The sequence below is a fragment of the Triturus cristatus genome, chromosome 12 (assembly GCF_964204655.1).
Source record: "Triturus cristatus chromosome 12, aTriCri1.1, whole genome shotgun sequence".
Taxonomy (NCBI): Eukaryota; Metazoa; Chordata; class Amphibia; order Caudata; family Salamandridae; genus Triturus; species Triturus cristatus.
Window position 1 is genome coordinate 45804489 of NC_140595.1, and position 18889 is coordinate 45823377.

General features: G+C 47.5%; 1 protein-coding gene across 1 annotated transcript in view; it reads left to right on the forward strand.

Annotated features, from left to right (window-relative positions):
- DPP9 (dipeptidyl peptidase 9) overlaps positions 1-6408 on the forward strand; it is a 75164-nt gene extending 68756 nt beyond the window's left edge. Inside the window, exon 21 of the mRNA XM_085639220.1 lies at positions 5298-6408. Within this exon, the coding sequence (XP_085495346.1) occupies positions 5298-5390 (93 nt within the window). The 3' untranslated portion in view covers positions 5391-6408. The remainder of the gene's footprint in view (positions 1-5297) is intronic.
- Positions 6409-18889: the final 12481 nt, after the last annotated feature.

Sequence of the window (18889 nt, forward strand, 5' to 3'; positions counted from 1 at the left end):
AAGAGGCCGAGCGGATCCTTAGATAAGGACTCCCTGGTGCCGAAAGACGCCGAAAGGCAAGGGTCGTCGAAAGCATCCCATGAAACGGGCCGATCGACGCAGAAAGAACGTTCGACGTCGACGCAAGTTTCATCGAAAAGACCCGCGGTCGACGCCGAAAGCATCTCCGAGATGGAGAAAAAGAAGAGGCGGCTCGAGGCCGAAATGGAGAACATCCTTCAAAGAAAGAAGGAGTTCGACGCCAGAATGAAGGAATTCAAGATTCCAACGGTTCCATCAGCGGACGTCGAGGAGGTCGAAGACGAGTTCGACGCCGAAGGGCTGACAAGGGAACTCGAAGAGGAAGAAGAGCCCTATTATGAGGGAGAAGCCGAGGAAGAAGACCAACGGTCGTTCTACGAATCGGCGGCATCTACCAGCAACGACGTCGAATGGCACGATCTCGACACCAAAAACCCGGAGGAGCCCGTGGACACGTACCCTTCGAGGCCTTCGCCACCCGACGACATCGGGGTCTACAATATGGTGGTCAGGAGCGCAGCAATGGCCTTCGGCGTCAAACTCGACGAGGAGAAACCGAAAGCCGATTTTCTCGTCGAGACACTGCTCCCCATCCAGACAAGGAGCCAGTTCCTCCCCATGCTACAAAGCGTGATGAATCAGGGGAGAGAAGCCTTCAAGGAACCTGCGACCTGCCGGTCGATCACGCCCAGGACAGAGAAGAAATATAAGCACTCCTCCCTGGACCCCCCTTACATCAAGGTTAGCGTGACCGCGGACTCCATCATAGCCTCCACGGCCAGGAGAAGGGCCAACGTACCAGCAACTTCGGGCCCACCCCCGGATAAGGAGAGCAGGAGGATTGACCTCACAGGAAGAAAGGTCGAGAGGAACGCCGCAATGCACTGGCGCATGGCGAATTCAAATGCACTCCTCAATAGACACCAATACCAACACTGGGATGAGATGGGGGAGTTAGTAAAGCACCTCCCCGAAGAATACCGGCAGAGAGCCTCTCACCTGATAGATGAAGGCAAAAACATCGCCAACTCCTGTATAAAGACGGCGTTGGATGGGGCAGAGACTTCAGCAAGACTCATGGCCATAGGGTCACAGAGAGGAGGCATGCATGGCTAAGAATCTCGGGATTCAAACCGGAAGTGCAGAACAACATCCTTGGCACCCCCTTCAATGGAGAGACACTGTTCGGAGCAACAGTGGACGACAAGCTCACCCAGCTGAAAAAAGAAAACGAGACGGCGAGGTCCATGGGGGCCCTACAGCTGAGGGGAATGAGGCGAGGAAATCCCTCGAGAAGACACTACGGTAGGGGAGGAAGCCAGCAGGGGACGTCGCACCAGGCGTTCCAACAAAGTCAGCAGGGTGAAGGTCACGGACAAGGTCAGCAGAAGCAAAACTGGCAATATCAACCTCGGGGCCAGTCCTTTCGCGGGAGAGGGAACGGACGTGGCCAAAGGAGGAGAGGGGGCGAACAGCCCTCGACGAAGTGACTCAGCACGCAAGAGGACGCCTACCCTCGTCAGGACCCCAAGGGTGAGGCGCAAAAAAGTGTCATCAGGGGGAAGAGAAAATTCAAGAGCCTACGAGCATACGACACCAGTAGGCGGAAGACTGAGGTTCTACCTTCAGGAGTGGCGGCGTATAACCACAGACAAGTGGATACGGAACGTTGTGCAGTACGGGTACTGCGTAGATTTGGAGAAAAGACCTCCAAACAGGAAACCAAGGGGAAGACTGAGATCGGCCCAAGAACTGGCAAGACTCAGAGAAGAAACGCGGAAACTCCTGCAAAAGGGAGCCATAGAGACAGTGCCGTTCAGAGAACGCAACAAAGGGGTCTACTCAAACTACTTCGTGGTTCCGAAGGTAGACGGAGACCTCAGACCCATACTAGACCTCCGTTACCTAAACAAGTTCATCAGAACGCAAAGGTTCAAAATGACTTCACTGCAGGAGGTTCTGCCACAGATAAGAGAAGGGGACTTCATGGTCACCGTGGACCTCAAGGATGCCTATCTTCACATCCCAATAAACAGAAGGCACAAGGGCCTTCTAAGATTCAACATCGAACAAGAACACTACCAGTTCACGACCCTGGCCTTCGGATTAAAATCAGCACCAAGGGTCTTTACAAAATGCCTGTCGGCGGTAGCGGCGCACCTACGAAGGCAGGGAATACATGTCTACCCCTACTTGGACGACTGGCTGGTCAAGGCAAACTCACGCGGAAAGTGCGAGAGGCACGCAAAACGCGTAACAGACACCCTCACAAATCTGGGATTCTCGATCCACTGGGGAAAATCATCGATGGAACCGGAGCAGGTGAAGATTTTCCTGGGGGCAAAGATCAACTCCCGCAACAGTACAGTAGTGCCCAGCGAGAGAAGGACAGAGGCTCTACTGAAGGAGGCGAAGCTCTACCAGAAGGGGCGAGCTCTGACAGTGAGGGCTGTGAGCAAGATGATGGGGATGATGGCGTCCTGTATCCAGCTGGTGCCGAATGTACGCCTGCACATGAGACCATTCCAGGAATGGCTACAACAACAATGGTCACAAGCAAACGGAAGCTGGGAGGATCTAGTGGTTGTTACGCACGCAGTGCAGGAGGAGATAACTTGGTGGAACAGAGACAACATAACAGCAGGGAGAAGCCTGACACCACCAATCCCAACAGTGACCATTACCACGGACGCATCGCAGAAGGGATGGGGAGCGCACATGGACAACCTCAGAGTGAGGGGTCTATGGGCCCCAGCAGATGCGGTCCGCCATATCAACTACCTCGAGTTGAAAACAATCCTGCTAGCCCTGAAGGCATTCCAGAGGCACCTGTTCAACAAGAGGGTGTTGGTCCAAACAGACAACACCACGGCGATGTTCTACATCAACAAACAAGGGGGGACACAGTCGTTCCCGCTCTCATCCCTAGCTCAGGAGATTTGGAGATGGGCCATACCTCTCAGGATAGATCTACTGGCAATTCACCTACCGGGGAAGGACAATGTGGAGGCAGACTGGCTAAGCAGGCAGACCTCAGCATCACACGAGTGGGAGCTCAATGGCCAGGAAACGGAGAAACTCTTCCGGAGATGGGGGACTCCCACAATAGACCTTTTTGCAACACGCCACAATGCAAAATGCCAAAGCTTCGCGTCCAGGCAACCAGATCAGCAATCCAAGGGAAATGCCCTATGGATAAGCTGGTCGAGGACATTTGCCTACGCCTTTCCACCGATACCCCTGTTGCACAGAGTGCTCGACAAGTGCAGAACCAGCAACATGACCCTGATCCTGGTGGCTCCGCAGTGGGCGAGGCAGACATGGTTCTCACAAATTCAAGAAATGGCACAAGGCGACCCATACAGGTTCGAGAGGAGGAAGGACCTGCTCTCAATGCAAAACGGAGAGGTCCTGCACCCAGAGCCAGAGACCCTCAACCTGGCGGCATGGCTCCTGAAGACCTAGAGTTCGCACACCTAAGATTGCCGCCGAGCACGATGCGAGTGCTACGGGAGGCGAGGAAACCAACTACACGAAAATGCTACAGCGCAAAATGGAAGAGGTTCACTGTGTGGTGCCGGAAAAAGGGCCTGCAAAACAGAATGACAAGAGACTCAACAGTACTGAGGTACCTCACACACCTTCTAAAGAGTAACCTCTGCTCGAGCTCACTAAGGGTACACCTAGCGGCCATCGTGGCCTACACCAGAGGTGAAAAAGGTGGAAGTTTCTTCAGCTCGCAGGTGGTGAGGAGATTCATGGAAGGAGCCAAAAGGATGGCCCCCCCGAAAAGGTTGCCGCCGCCGGCATGGAATCTGAATGTGGTCCTGACGGAGCTCATGAAGGCACCGTTTGAACCCATTCACAAGGCCACACTGCAGATGTTGACTATGAAAACAGCCTTTCTGGTGGCCATAACCTCACTACGCAGGGTGAGCGAGCTTCAAGCACTAACGCTGCAGGAACCCTACATTCAGATTCACAAAGATAGAATAGTCCTGAGAACGGACCCACACTTCATGCCCAAGGTAGTGTCGGCGTTCCACATAAATCAGGCTATCCAGATACCAAGTTTCTTCCAAAACCCGACTACAAACGCAGAAAAGGCACTGCACACCCTCGATGCCAGAAGAGCGGTGATGCACTACATTGAGAGAACCAAGGAACTCAGGAAGTCGAAACAGCTGTTTGTGTCCTTTGCTACTAGCTTCATGGGTAGACCAGTGACTAAGGGCACCATCGCAAGGTGGATTGCCCTCACTATTCAATTCTGCCACAAACAGGCTGGACAGGAGCTAGCGGAGGGGCCGCAGGCTCACTCCACAAGGAAGAAAGGGGCCACCGTGGCCTTCCTGGCGAACACGCCCATCCAGGACATATGCCTCGCGGCAACTTGGGCATCTGTGCACACGTTCACGAAACACTACTGCGTGGACATTCAGATGAACAAGGAAGCACAGGTTGGACAGAAGGTGCTTCAGCACATTTTCAACGACCAACGCTCATCTACCACCCAGCCGCCACAGAACTAGGGAAACCGCTACAAAATCGATGCACAGCATAGTGAATCCAGAAAGATTCACGCTGCAAAACGAATAGTTTCTTACCTGTCGGTGTAGTTTTGCAGCTTGAAGATCTTTCTGGATTCACTAGCGAACCCACCCACCTCCGCCAGGAAGATGAGGCTGGAGGAAGAGGGGGTAAAATGGAAAAGATCAAAGAAATACAAACATACAGATAAAGGGACAAGAAGGATTAATCAATCGCCTAGGGTTAAAAAAAAAAAAAAAAAAAGAGGAAAGGAAAAAAGAACCCGAAGATGGCGCCCCAAAGGTGGGACTTCCGCAGGAAGCACGACGACGTTACGGGAGGTGCACCAAATGGTGTACGTCGACGCCCACCTGGGCTACGAAAAAAAAAAAACCAAAGAAAAGACTACGAATCCGGACCCAACCACAAGATCGCGGAATAATGCACAGCATAGTGAATCCAGAAAGATCTTCAAGCTGCAAAACTACACCGACAGGTAAGAAACTATTCGTTATGTGCACTGATCTAGCCCAGGGGTGTCTTGTAATTTGCTTTTATAACCAGTCTCAAAAAAGAGCTCTGGTCAGTGCTGTTGATGTCTGGGTATGAGGGTGCGATTGGTAGTATTGCAGATGGTAGAACCATCTTTATGATTTTGCCTGTACCTCTCTGCAAGATCCAACTACTGCTGGCAAGCTATGCAACTGAACTGTATGGACTCATAGTTTTCTTCTTCTCTTTTCTAGATATATCCGAATGAAAGGCACAGTATTCGATGCCCGGAGTCGGGAGAGCACTACGAGATTACCTTGCTGCACTTTCTTCAAGAATACCTCTGAGGACACATGCTCCTGGCACCTTTTGGACTCTAGTAGCTCACCTCAACCCCTCCCCTTCCACCGCCTTCCTGTTTCGAGCCTGCAGGACAGTCCGGCTGGGTCTTTTACAAGCGGCTTTGGAGGGCCATGCCCCAGTCCTTCTCACAGTTTGGAATCCTTCTCACCATTGTCTGGAGTTTTTAGCGCACATATTGTCATTGTGCCAACAGTTGGACTCGGCACTTTTGGTGCAGATGAGTCCCACACCACTGTTGGCAACACCGGCTATATGCAACTGACGGCAGGAGTCTGGAAATTTGGGTGAACCGGAAAATGGTACATGCACCAAGGAATGCTGGATTCATACTGAAAGACCTACACTAGACAGATGATCCTTTACCCCGAAGGCCAGGATTCCTCATTCACACCTGGATTAAGGAGGTACTGATAAGCCCTTGAGGCTCACATCTGGCTATTTTAGGGATATTTTCAGGATGGGCTGTGGGCTGTCGAAGTCCATCAAAAGTTTTGTGAACCAACCCCCTCTCTCTCTCTTCCCTTGAATGTGGTACTGTGCCAACAAGCCATTAAGTAAATCTAGTCCTAGTTGTATCTGGCAACAATACCCTGCCTTGAATCCCATCAATGGCAAATTTTGTTGGAGAGAGAAGTTGAGGCACTGGTGTAAAGCTCCCAGCCTGCAGCTGCTCCGGGGAGTTTGTTTACTTACATTTCTTGCTTGCCCATCTCACGCTTTAGTTGTACCTCCGGGAATCTCGATTTCAGTGCTCTGGCGGACAGTGACTGCTTCCATTGTCTCACCATTTCGGTTTTTGCATCCGTTTAAAATAGGATAATTCCCTTGTTGGACTAGCTCCCTCCACCCAGTGTGGGCCAAGAGGTGCATCAGGGGCAACAACCACACCAACCTGCCCAAGTATTTTAAGTGCGTATTATGAACAGAAAATATTTTTATGAATTCTTATTCTTTTGTAATTATGAGTGTAATACAGAGCAACTCATTAAAACATTGGAAAAAGAGTGCCTCTTGTCCAGAAAGTGTTCTGCCTTTCATCAGTCCAGACAAATTCAAACCCTGGATTTGAGGGTTAAATGTTTACAGATCGCGTAATGCTAGGTGACCAGGCTGGGAGATACTGGAACTTGCCAATCTTTCACCACTACATCACAACAACAAAAAGATTTTAAGCAGGAATAGATTTTGGTGAGATAAGTGATTGCAGCTTACATCTGTATTATGAGTTTGAATCCCGGCAAAGACATCACAGCTTTCCATATTTCTGGGGTCAATAAATTGAGTACTGTAACATCTTTCAGGTGCAGTGCTTGGAAACAGCAAAAACGGCTGTATTAAGAGGTGCATGCAAAGGCACTATTTATTATGTATCAAAAGTAGCTGGTCATCCAAACATCCTGCAAAAGCATTTAACACGTACAAACGCTGCTTTTAATTTGAGTGTAAGCGGAGCACTTGCCGTTAGCTTTGTATATTCTGTCTGTGTTATCATCTGTTCATTATTAAAGCACTTATTCCAACAGTGTGTTATCTTCAGGAGACTAGCACCCCTGTCAGTCTAACTCAAATACTGGTTTGTCACCCCTCATCCCCTAGCCCCCAACATCTCGGACCGCATGACTGGCCATGGGCTAGATAAACTAGCCGATACACTGGCTCACCCATTTAAAAGACCTAGATGGACCCTGCACAGTCGCAACTGAGTGAAGCACAGCAGAACGATCCGGTGATAAGACTGCTCATGGAAGCCAGGACCGCAGCTTCCTGAGTAGAACCCAAAGGCAGGCTGCCTGGTCTTCTTGTGGCTAGAAGATAAGAGAGACTTCAGTATGCTTCCAAATGTGTTCAGGTCTCCACTAGTTGTATGCTGAAGTAGGAGTCGGGAGAAAATGGAAGAGGTAAAACATAGTGTCATAGCAGCCGCAAGCTGTGTCCCCCCACATTGGAAGAAGCAGAAAAGGTTGGTAAGGATTCCTGAAAATGACAAGACCTGTGGGGGCAAACTTTTTTTTAGGCTTGGGTGTACTCCACACAGTCATTTGCTGTTTTCCCTTTTTGTCTTCAAACATGATGGGGCAAGTAATGGAATGCTGATTGGGATTTCCTGGTAAGTATACCACCGTGCCAGTTTCTGGGCATGGATGGTGGTAAGATAATAAATGGTCACTCCACAGCTAGATTGTTAGTGATGCACAATAGCTAAGAAAAGGGTTCCTTTTAGGTTGATTGGTGACTGGACAAGGAATGACCCACTGAAGGCAGATCAGCTTCCCTGCTCATTGTCCAACTTTTATGCCAACTGACTGGCACTGCCATTTGACACCCCCTACATTCTCTGCTGACATCCACAGTATTCTGGCACATTGTAGTGTAACAAAATACATCATAACACCTCTCCTTTTGTGAACAGGAAAAAACAACATTTCAAAAAGCGAGTAATAATAAAAACAGTCATTGCCTAACTGGCATGAACCAGCAAAACACCACTGCTAAGAACTTAAGCTCACCTAATTGAAAAGCCCTCTTTTGCAAAGTATAGGGAGCCCTCGAAAGAACACTGTAGAGACCGGAATATCACACCTTCCTCCTCTTTCACCAAAGCAATTCATGTCTGACCCATCTAAGAACTGCTTGTGTAACTTCGTCTGTGTAGCATGCAACACACGTGCACTATCGTGCATCCTCAAAAAAATGGCAGATGATACCAAACCTATTCAAGGATATGTTGAATGGGTGTTCTGTCACAAGAGATTTGTGTATGGTATTGTGATAATATTGACCAGTTTTGTCACAAACTGAATGATTTACATTGGATCTTCATCAGGTCGTTGTATCCACTTGTGGAAGGACAAGCTGGATACTATTTGTTAAAGTGGGGAGACAAAGTCTTACTCCTTTTATAATTGTAATTTGTAACGTAATTGTTAGAGGCACTGCAAACTATACCTTAATTGCTAATACCCTGCATTATGTTGAACATCCACTACTTTTCTGTGTTCTCATAATAATTTTGTGGTGAAAATAAGGTTTTCTGTTTCTACTTGAATTTATAAACACACATAGAAGTGCATGACCAGTTTCATGGTAGTGGAGTTGAATACAATACACAGAGAAAAACATAGGGGAACCTTGGAGCTGGTAATTACCAATTCGATATGTCTGTCAGATGCCTCCCAATCTTGACTGATACCTCTGCGTTTTTTCTTTCAACCACACCATAGGCATACGGTCAAGCTGTCACAGGCCGGGCATGTCTGACATATATCAGAATACATCGCAATAGTAGATGTTGTGTTCGAAATACAGTTTAACATTTTATTCTGATCCCCATTGAACTGTAGTGCAGTGATTTAAGGCCTCATGTCACGTGATCGTCTTTACCGACTCTGAACTAATAGCACTACCATGTTCTTTTGGGATGGGGAAAGCAGGATGCATAAGTAGATTGCATTGCAGCATCACAAACAAGCCATTGCAAGGCTGGTGCCTTCTCTGTCCTTTGATTTGACTTGGGGAAATGGGACTATTAGGGGACCATTTAAAGAGAAGCATATCAGCGGCGCGCCCTCTGAAAAGAAGGACTTCTGATTTTGCTTCCTTTATCCAGGGATTCAAGTGATAAAGGAAACCGGGGACAAAAGCTTATCTGTGGTCTTCAAGCAAATGTGAGAAATTAAGTGATTCCCTTGGTGAAGCCTTCTGCCTAGACTTCTTTGGCAAAACAAATGTGTAGTTCCTTGAAGTGCAATCAAATCGTTTTTTTTGCTGTCCACAGAGTGTTCCACTAAAAGGCATCTGTGGAAGAGAAGTTGCTTCCTCTACTGTCCTGATGAAGAGCCTGTTACAATTATTGAATGGATCAAAACAACGCCACACTACTTTGTTGCCTGATATGCACTGTAATGTTAAAATTGTTCTTTGGTTCAGTCTTTTCTTAATAATTAATACAGTACTTAACATTGATGCATTTGTTTCTTTTTTTTTTTTTTACAAACTACACCAGATCACTTATGTTCACTCCTGCCACTCATTACCTTCACCTCGTGTCCTTTGGATCACCTATTGTATGTATTCTGACTGTTTGACATGATTAAGCAGTTATTACAATACTTTCTATTTAAATGCGGATGCCCAAAACATTTGTTTGCCTAGGAAGCGTAGGCATGAAGCCTCTTCTGATGGAGCCACTCTTTTTCTGACTGTGTGCCCAGGGATACTGGATTGCCCCATAATATCAGTCCTGAACTCCAAGCAGTTGTGAGCTAGATTGTCGAGTGCATACATGCGGACGTGCACCTGGTTCCGCTCTAGTGTGCACATAGTTCTTGAAGGACAGAAATGAGTGGGAGGACACTTGCTGTACTGTGCATGACATCATTGAAGATGATTCTGGTGACCCAAGTTTGTTTTGCTGGACGTGATTGAGGAAGAATGATATGTTAATTTTGTATAGTGCACTAATCACCTCAGAGGGTATCCAGGTGCTCGGGCAAGATGTGTAGGTGTGTGGTTGCACGGTGCTTGTAAGAAGAGCCAGGTCTTCAGCTTCTTGTGGAACTCAAAATATGAGGAGGAGGCTGTGGTGATTTGAGGGAGGTCGTGCCATGTTTTGGGTGCGATGTAGGAGAATGAGCAACCTCCAGTTTTGCTTTCGCGGATGCGAGGAGTGTGTGCGAGACGTGTATGCGAGACAGAGCAAAGGAGTCTGGTGGGTTGGTGAAAGTGTATGTGGATGTTCAGGTATTCTGGACCTGTGTTTGTAGGGCTTTGTATGAAATCTGTCACTGGAAGCTAACTGTTGTATGGCTTATCAAACGGTTTCCACTTTATTTTGCTAAACTATCCCTTATGGATAAGCATATTGTCGTGCTTGGAACAGGGGCAAGATGAGAACTGCAGGTTTGAGAGAAAAAAGTTGATTAGCGAATGGCTCAACTATAGCTATATTACCAGTTTTAAATATGCTTATGGAGGTATGGCCAGCTGAGCGTGGCCACTCCTTTAAAAGCAGTGGAATAGCTGCTCTTTTAATGGCTTTATTTCATGTCTGCCCACCCACATATTGAGATATCTGTAAAGCTTACTAGGTGCTGGTTTGTAGTAGCATAGCTATTTCAGACACTCTGTCAAGGAATGTGGGCTTGTAACCTGGATGACAATAGAGACCTGACATGACAAATGAGCTTTACAATATGAACACGGGGTAGTGGTGGCTCAAACAGTCGCACATCATTACAGAATAACTTCAGTGTGGGTAACGTAATATTGCTTACAATTCAAAACATAAATCTTTGTGCCACTCGAGGTAACAAGACACCCCACTACCCAGGGTGTTAGTAGACAATTATCCTGCCAGACCACCGTGCTAGACTCAACATAACAATTTGTACCCCAGCACTCCTATATTTGCTCTCCCGTTATTTCATTGTGTTTGAGGCACAAAATCCATATACGTTTAAGATCGCTGCAATCACAGGAAACACCAATTTGTAGTACTGAAATTTTCCTAAATGTAATAGTTCATAATACACCATAAATATATACATGCGTTTGTTCACATTTAGTAATCAGATTTAACAGTGATAGTCCAATCCTTGTCAGCAGAAAACCGACACAGCCTGATGATGAAGACACATAGCAGCCAACACGTGTTTCGGTACCACTGTAACTTTTTCAAGGCTTAACATGAAGGGGTAGGTCCTCAAGGTAGTCAAAAAGTACTGGAGACTCCAATAGGTATGTGTAATCATTGCCGTGTTGTGGGGCGAAATCGTAACATCCTAGTATATAATATTCTCAGCGTGGATCAACTGTCAAAGATCCCCAAATGTGGCGAACCGGTCACAAGAGAAGCATGTAGCTAGTTTGTACAATGGGCGTATTTCTTTATAAATATTTCTCAGGTGGGACAAAGTATCTGTCATGTAAAAGAAGGAAGAACCCGGAAGTCAATTCTCCTTGTGCTATGGGATGCCCTTCTTAGTTGTGGGCTATCATATACCCCGAGACGCCAAGACAAAAAAGACTGATTATGATTGCAAAAACGTCCCCAGTCCAGTGCTCTTTAGTAATGGGGCTGGTATGGTCTGGGCTATAGTATGCCCCTGTCTCATATAGTTGTCGCCCCAAACGTAGTCTGCTCCGGTCCTGTTGAGGAGGGCATCGCACAGCAAATGAGCCTCATGTTTTAGGAAACCAATGGTGAACCCCAAAGCGAGTCAGTTAAACTGCTTTATTAGGTTCTAAATTATGTGAAGCCCAAAACGGGTCATTGAGAAAATGTTTATTACAGAAAGTGGTAGGCTGAATTCATAACCCGAAAAAGAAGTGAACACATGCACCATGTAAAAGGTTTACTGCAAGGGACAACATATGCCAGCCGAAAGCATGTAAATAGTAACCCGTCTTGTTACATTAAGCATAGTGGTTGTTCCCCAACGAAAAGGGGTGGGCAGTCTTCTTTGGGGTGTAAAGTGACAAGGCAGCTATCATGACAACACAGTAGTGTTTGTCCCTTCCTTACTTTGAACTAAAACAGAGTTACGACAATTAAAAACATACAAACTGTAAAAAACGTAGGACTTTGGCAAATTGAGAAAGGCATTTAATTTTTTACGCTTTGTGACTTAGTAACTTACAAGCAGAGCTGTTTCTCTGTACAAGAGCTCAGGTCACCTGACCTCTCCTCCTGTTATGCATAGGGTTGTTGCCTGTTTACTAGGGCTCTGAACAGGGACATCTTATGGTAGTTTTGGTGCCCTGGGCCAAGCATGTTTTAGGTTTAAATATTTTTTATTGTTGTTATACATCAAACAGTGCCATCAACAGTAATTCATGGAAAGCGATAAGACCGCCCCTGATATGTGGGTATTCTGTCTGTGCCCCAGTGGGATAGTTTATTTTCCAATGCTGCTCTCATGGCTATTCCCATTTGTCTGCCTCAGCGTGACCTATGGGGAAATTTGAGCTTGTTGGGTAGGCCCAGGAAGACATACGCTGGGAAGCGTGGTATCTACGTGTTGAAGTCATTATCTAAGTCGGTTAAAACTTGTTCGTAGTAGGGGGAAATAAGAGGGCAGTCCCATTATAACTGTGTCAGTGCGCCCTCTGTTCCACAGTTCCTTCAAAAATGCGGTGAACGGTGGGGGTTATCTGTGTGTAATCTGGGAGGTGTAAGGTACCAGTAGATGGCTATCTTTGTCACTGTTTCAAATGTCACCCCATTCCTTCTGGGAAAGTGTTTGCCCCAACTCTACTTTCCAGTGCCGCTGCCCCGCCGAGGGGCTCGCCGATTCTGGAGGGCGCAGCATGTGCTGAAGTTCATTAGTAAGGTGTGAACTAGACGTCTTGGTGTGAAGCCTTTTTTCGTATAAAGTTAGTAGTCTTTGGGCCCCTGGTCGCACTGAGTGATGCATAACCCAGTGTCGTACTTGATGTCAATTATTCCGTTCGGACTCCGGCACAGCGAATACGGAGCGAAGGTCTTCGAAGGTTAATGGACCTTCCAAGTCGAACAGTTGTCTGATGGACCTGCACCCCTTTTTGTCCCAGATTTGGAAAGCCCATTGAACTAGACCTGGGGTAAATTCTGCATTCTTAACTATAGATGTGAGGGGTGATGGAAAGGAGTTTAAGCCATATCTTGTTGCGGTGAAGTCCCAGGCTTTTAAGGTTGTTCGGGTGATTGATGAGCCATATAAGCCAGCTGGGCTTTGGATCTTGTGAAGCACGGGGATCCCCCACAGCGCCTGCCCCGCAATCGCTCTTTCCATAAAGAGCCAGTGTTTTTACCACTCACACTGTGACCACTATAGCAAGACGTGCAGTTGGGTAGCTTGGTAGCAGCGGGCTATATTGGGGACCTCAGTCCTCCCTCTCGGGGAGGCCTGTAACTTAAATCTTTACTTTCTGTTGGCCCACACAAACAAACAGAATTCCTGCTGGAGCAGTTTAAGAACACGAGGAGGGGGTTCTTCAGGAAGTGTTTGAAAGATATATAATATTTTGGGTAACATGTTCATTTTGAGCGCCGCAACTCGTCCAAGCCAATAGAGGCCGAAAGGCCTCCAGCGGCTTAAGTCTTTACAAACCTGGGAGAGGAGAAGTTTATAGTTCAGGGTAGCCTTAGCACGCGTGAATGTCATCCGTTTAATCCCTAGGTATGGGATCGAGTCCATCTTCCAGCGAAGTGAGACTGAGTGCATGAGAGCCTCCCTGGTGGAAGACCGTAAGGAGACCCCCAGGGCATGCGATTTTGCAACATTGACCTGAAAACCAGAGGCCTTCGCGAAGCTCTCAAGTTCGGCAAAAAATGCAGGGATGGAAGTCTGAGGCTGCTTCAAAGTGGCAACCACATCATTGCCATACAGACTGATGTTATTTAGATCCCCTCCAAATCGTACCCCGGAGATCAGCAGGTTCTCCTGCACCCTCTGGGGCATGGCTCCATGCAAAGTGCGAACAGTAGAGGGGGGGAGTGGACACCCCCTGGCTCATACCGCAAGCGATCTGAAAGGAGTTGGAGGAGCAACCTTTGACCCGTACTGTGAGACTGCTGTAGCCGCTAAATATCTATTCACGAAAACAGTCACCCACCCCAAATTGTGCGAGAGTGGCCTCCAGGTACTTCCAATCCCGGTCAAATGCCTTTTCAGCATCGACCGCTTTCATCATGCACTCCACGTTCTGATGTTGTGCCTTGTCAAGGAGGTTAAGTAACTTCCTTGTGTTGTCACTACACGGTCTAGTGATCACAAAGCCAGACTGATCAGAGTCCACCAACCCTGGCATCATTGGACCCAATCTAGCCGCCAGTATCCCCGTTAAGAGCTTTAAATGAGCGTTTAAGAGGGATACCGGTTTGTATTAGGCACAGAGTCGAACGTCTTTGCCCGCTTTCGGAATCACCAAGACCGAGGCCGTTAGCATTGTTGGGGGAATATCGAAGGCGTCTCCTATCGCATTGAAAAGCCTGGTGAGGATAGGCGCTGAGGTGGTGCAAAAGGTCTTGTAAAAGATGACGGGGAGCCCATTGGGGCCAGGGGACTTAAGAGGCTTGAGGCGGGCTATAGCCGATATCACCTCTTGTATACGAATAGGGATATCTAGACTGCCTGCTTTTTCCGGTGTTAATCTCTGGAGGGTTGCCCCCTGTATATAAGCAAGAGAGTCTTGCTCTGAGAGGTGTTGGGCTGTATATCATTTTGCATAGAAATCGTGAAATGCGCGTGTTATGGCTGCATCGTCTGAGCACTCGTTGCCGGACTCGTCACATACAGTGTGAACAGAGGCTGCTTGATGTTGGGCACGGAGCTTGTTAGCCAGAAGGCGCCCGCATCTGTCTCTCCCCACATAAAAGGAATGTTGCAACCGGAGGGCAGCGTACTCCGCCTTATCCAAGTCTAGGCCGGCGAGTTGCCGGCGGCCTGCCTCTTAATTGTTGCCATACCCCGGGGGCCCCAGTCCGTTTGTGAATGCGTTCCAACACTGGCACCTGCCTGGTGAGGCCTTCTGTCTTATCCCGCCTAATTTTGTTGTCCGCTGCGGAGATAGCTATGAGTTTCCCTCTAGCGAATACTTTGAGTGTTACCAGAGCGTAGTGATGGAGGTGTCGGGGGTATCGTTAAAAGTCAGGAATTCCTTCAATGCCTTTTCGAGGTGCTTTATTACCTCTGGACGATGCAGAAGTGTGTCACGCAGGCGCCATGTGTATGATGGTCTGTCTGGACATGGGATTGCAAGTGTGAGTGTCAGTACTGCGTGGTCCAGGTAGGAGCGAGGTTCAATATCTGAGGCCCGTGTGTGCGGAAGTAGCAAACGGGACCCAATAAAATAATCAATTCTAACATACGTTTTATGTGCATGAAAGTAGAATGTGTAATCTGTAGCTTGTGGGAGTAGTGTACGCCAAATGTCTACCAGCCCTAGGTCCCACAGGCACTCCCGCCCTGCACGTTAGAGAGCCCCTGCCTGCCCATGTGGTTGTGCTGAGCGGTCTGATTGTCGAAAACTGTGTTTATGTCGCCCCCTGTTGGGTCCATCACTGCCCGTCGTAGGGATGTCTCCTGCCCCTCGTTAGGTGCGTATATAGAGCCATGGGTGTAAGAGTGCGTGTTAATGATGACTGAAAGGGCCAGGAGTCTTCCCTTAATTTTGTCCTGTTTTGCGCCTACCTTACCCCTAGAGGTGCGTGAGATAAGGATAGCAACTCCAGCCGTTTTGGTGAAGTGTGAGGAGTAATATTGAGAAAAAGCACTCAATCTGAGTCTGTGTGTATCCCTTGCCAAGAGGTGGGTTTCCTGTAATAGGTATATTTGCGCTCCAGAATGCTCTAAATAAGATAGTATAGCCCTGGGCTTAATCTGTTTATTCAACCCCTTTACATTTAGCGTGAGAATTTTAACTTTTACTAGCATATTAATGTGGTATCAACCGAGAGCTGAGCAAGGAGCTAGAGTCGTCCCAGCTGCCCCCTCCCACGGACTTACCTCTGAGACCCAAAAGCTCTATCCAGCGGGAATCAGCACCTGAGAACTTAGTAAAATAAAAAAAATAAAAAATTAAACCCATGGGGCAAATGTCTAGCATCACGGAGTGAACTGCAGTCTGGAGCAAGTGCTCCAAAGAGAGAAACAGTGAACGGGTACCAGTGGCCAGTATCTCCCAGCTCCCACCGGAACCAGCCCCCAGCAGCCATGAAAAATAATCAGGCGGAGGCATCTGTAAAGTGTTTGCTGTTTCATCCAGCCAATTTTAGCGTTCATTCACTAGAGGGGTCCCTTGTGAGGGTCGCCAAGACTGCCTGTCATTCCTTCGCCATGGTGTCCAAGTCCGGACGCATTGTGCTTGCTGGGGATTTAATTGTTGTCGACCCATGGCCACTACGTCGGTACCTGTTTGTCTTGTTGCGGTTCTTCCTCCAATGGGACCCCGATGAACAGGAGCTTGCAGGCCTCAGTAACAGAGCGTATTTGCCGGAGTTCTCTGTTGTAAGGAAAGTTTAATCAAAATGGATGGCCCCAAGAGTAAGAAATGTTGACTGATCTGAGATGTGCAGTAACGGACCAGAAAGCTTTGCGTTTCAGCAAGGTCGAGGCAGCTAAGTCTTGGTACAGAGTGGGTTTCTGATCCCTGTATTTAAATGTAGGAACTTCTCTGGCAGCGCGCAGGATCCGCTCTATAAGCTGATTGTTGTGTACACAGGTTAGGATGTCGGCCGGGAGGGGGGCCTCTGAGGGCCCACTCTATGTGAACGAACAAGTTTAATACGGAAGTCCTCCGGCTCCCCCAGGAGTGTGCGAAAAAGGTCTGCTACAAGCTCTAGCTGATGATAACCTTTATTTAAATCAAGGTGAGAGAAGACCTTTGCACCATTTATTTGCATTATCATGTCAGCTATGTGTGGACCTGGATGTCGTTCTCGTTCAATTGCCTTGTTAGCGTGACGCATGTCAATGCATATGTGAGCAGCTCCTTCACTGTCTTTTTTAGGGACTACTACTATGGGAGAAACCCCTGGCATTGGACCAGTAGAACACTAAATGATACCATGCTTAAGTAACGATTCAAGTTCTTTCTCAACAGTTTCTTCCAATTGAAAAGCATTTTGTCTGTCTTTGAGCAACAGGACGGACGTCCTCATTAATATGCAACTTTACTTTCATAGTAGTACGTTTTCCTAAACCATGAAATAGTGAAGGGAACTGACTTGCTATTTCGTGGTGAGCATTCATGTTGTAATTCACAGAAATCAGTCCCATAACAGCAGCTGTGCTGAAACTGAGTAGTCCGGCACTGGACTCCTTGCCCTGCAGCACATGGATGGGTGCTTGCATCTTTGGTGCTTTGACATGTCGATCTTTGTGTGACTGACATTTTTCTTCACAAGCAGCCAGATCAAAATGCTCACGCTTTTCTAAGGTAAACAGCCACATGGCATAATCATGTATTTAACTCTCACTTGATACTGAGGCAGAAGAACTGTTTGACAATGATTTGGATGACGATCAACGTAGTTCGGTGTCCATTTGTCTTAACTGATGTCACTGCTTGGCCTTGTGGGTGTGAGTCGAACGTTGCTTCTGGAATGTTTCAGTGGCCATGTCGTCCCAGTTCTACGAAGTCCATCTGAAGCCAAAAGAAGTCTCTAATTTCTAAATCGCAAGACACTACAGGATACATGACTAATGGTGAAGACTTGAGAAACTGGAGTGCCCATGCTGAGAATCCCAAATAGCTGATGGCAGCCGGGGGATGGTGAATATATATGCAACATGGCGAGTTAGGGTAAATGACCACTAAAGAAGACGCAAACCATTGGAGTGTTCGAGTTGAGAATCCCAGGCAGAAGATTGCAGTCTGGGGACCGTGAACACGTGCAGCATTGAGAATTATGAAGACTCGAGCAATTGGAGTCTCTGTGGTGAGGACCGAAAGCAGACGATGGCAGTCTGAGTACAAAGAACACATGGAAACTGGAGAGTGTAGGTACGTGATCACCTATGAACAGTACAAGCATCGGTGGCAAGAACGACTAGAAAAGAAAGCAGCCAGAGGACTGGAAATCTGTGTGGTACAGAGAGAGAAGGTACAGGAGCCTCTGTTAAGAGACAAATAATCAGAGTGTAGGTGGTAAGAGTGACTAGCAGAAGATTACGGCTAGAAGACAGAAAACACATCACACAGAGATAGTGAGTAGACATGACCAACCCTGAGAGCTCCAGCAATGGGAGCGTGCATAGTGATAAACACATATAGGAGATATCAGACAGAGAATAGGAAACACAAAGGGAGTCTAGCGTCAGAATACACAATGGCCTTTGAAGGCGCAATTAATTTGACCATCAGTGTTGAGAATCCTAAGCAGATGATAGCAGCCAGAGGAGAGGGAACACAAGGAGACTTGAACGTGAGGATACAGGACCATCCAAGAAGACTAACAACGGGAGCAAAAAAAGCAACCCAGATTAATTATGATGAAACTTGGTACCAGACCATACCACTAAACTAGAGGTACAGACATGGAGAGTTGCGAGATTTGATCCTTTAATGATGATCCCTTGATCTGTGATAGCCCATTGCTTTAAAACATGAAATGGCACAAAGTCCCATTGAAAACCAGAAACTGTGCCCAATTTAAACAAGCATTGGCATAGCCAATAGGTCGTGCCTTTGGGACCTTATAAGTGTTTAGCCATGCAACAGTTGCATAACTAAATACTTATAAGGTCCCAAAAGCGAGACCTATTGGCTATGCCAAGCGGCCGTGTGGCCGCAATCGCAATCAAACATCAAAGCGGGAAGCGCAAAAGTGAAAGTAATCGCGGCCAAGCGTGGCGCACGTGCCCACGCACATGCACTGTAGCTCTAGGCTGGCCTGGTAGCACTTTCTGGAGCCCTCTCAAAAAGTCTCGCCAGACCAGCGCATGCGCTGGGTCAGGCGAGACCTAAAAGGATGTAACTTGACATTTTAAAAGAATTGCCA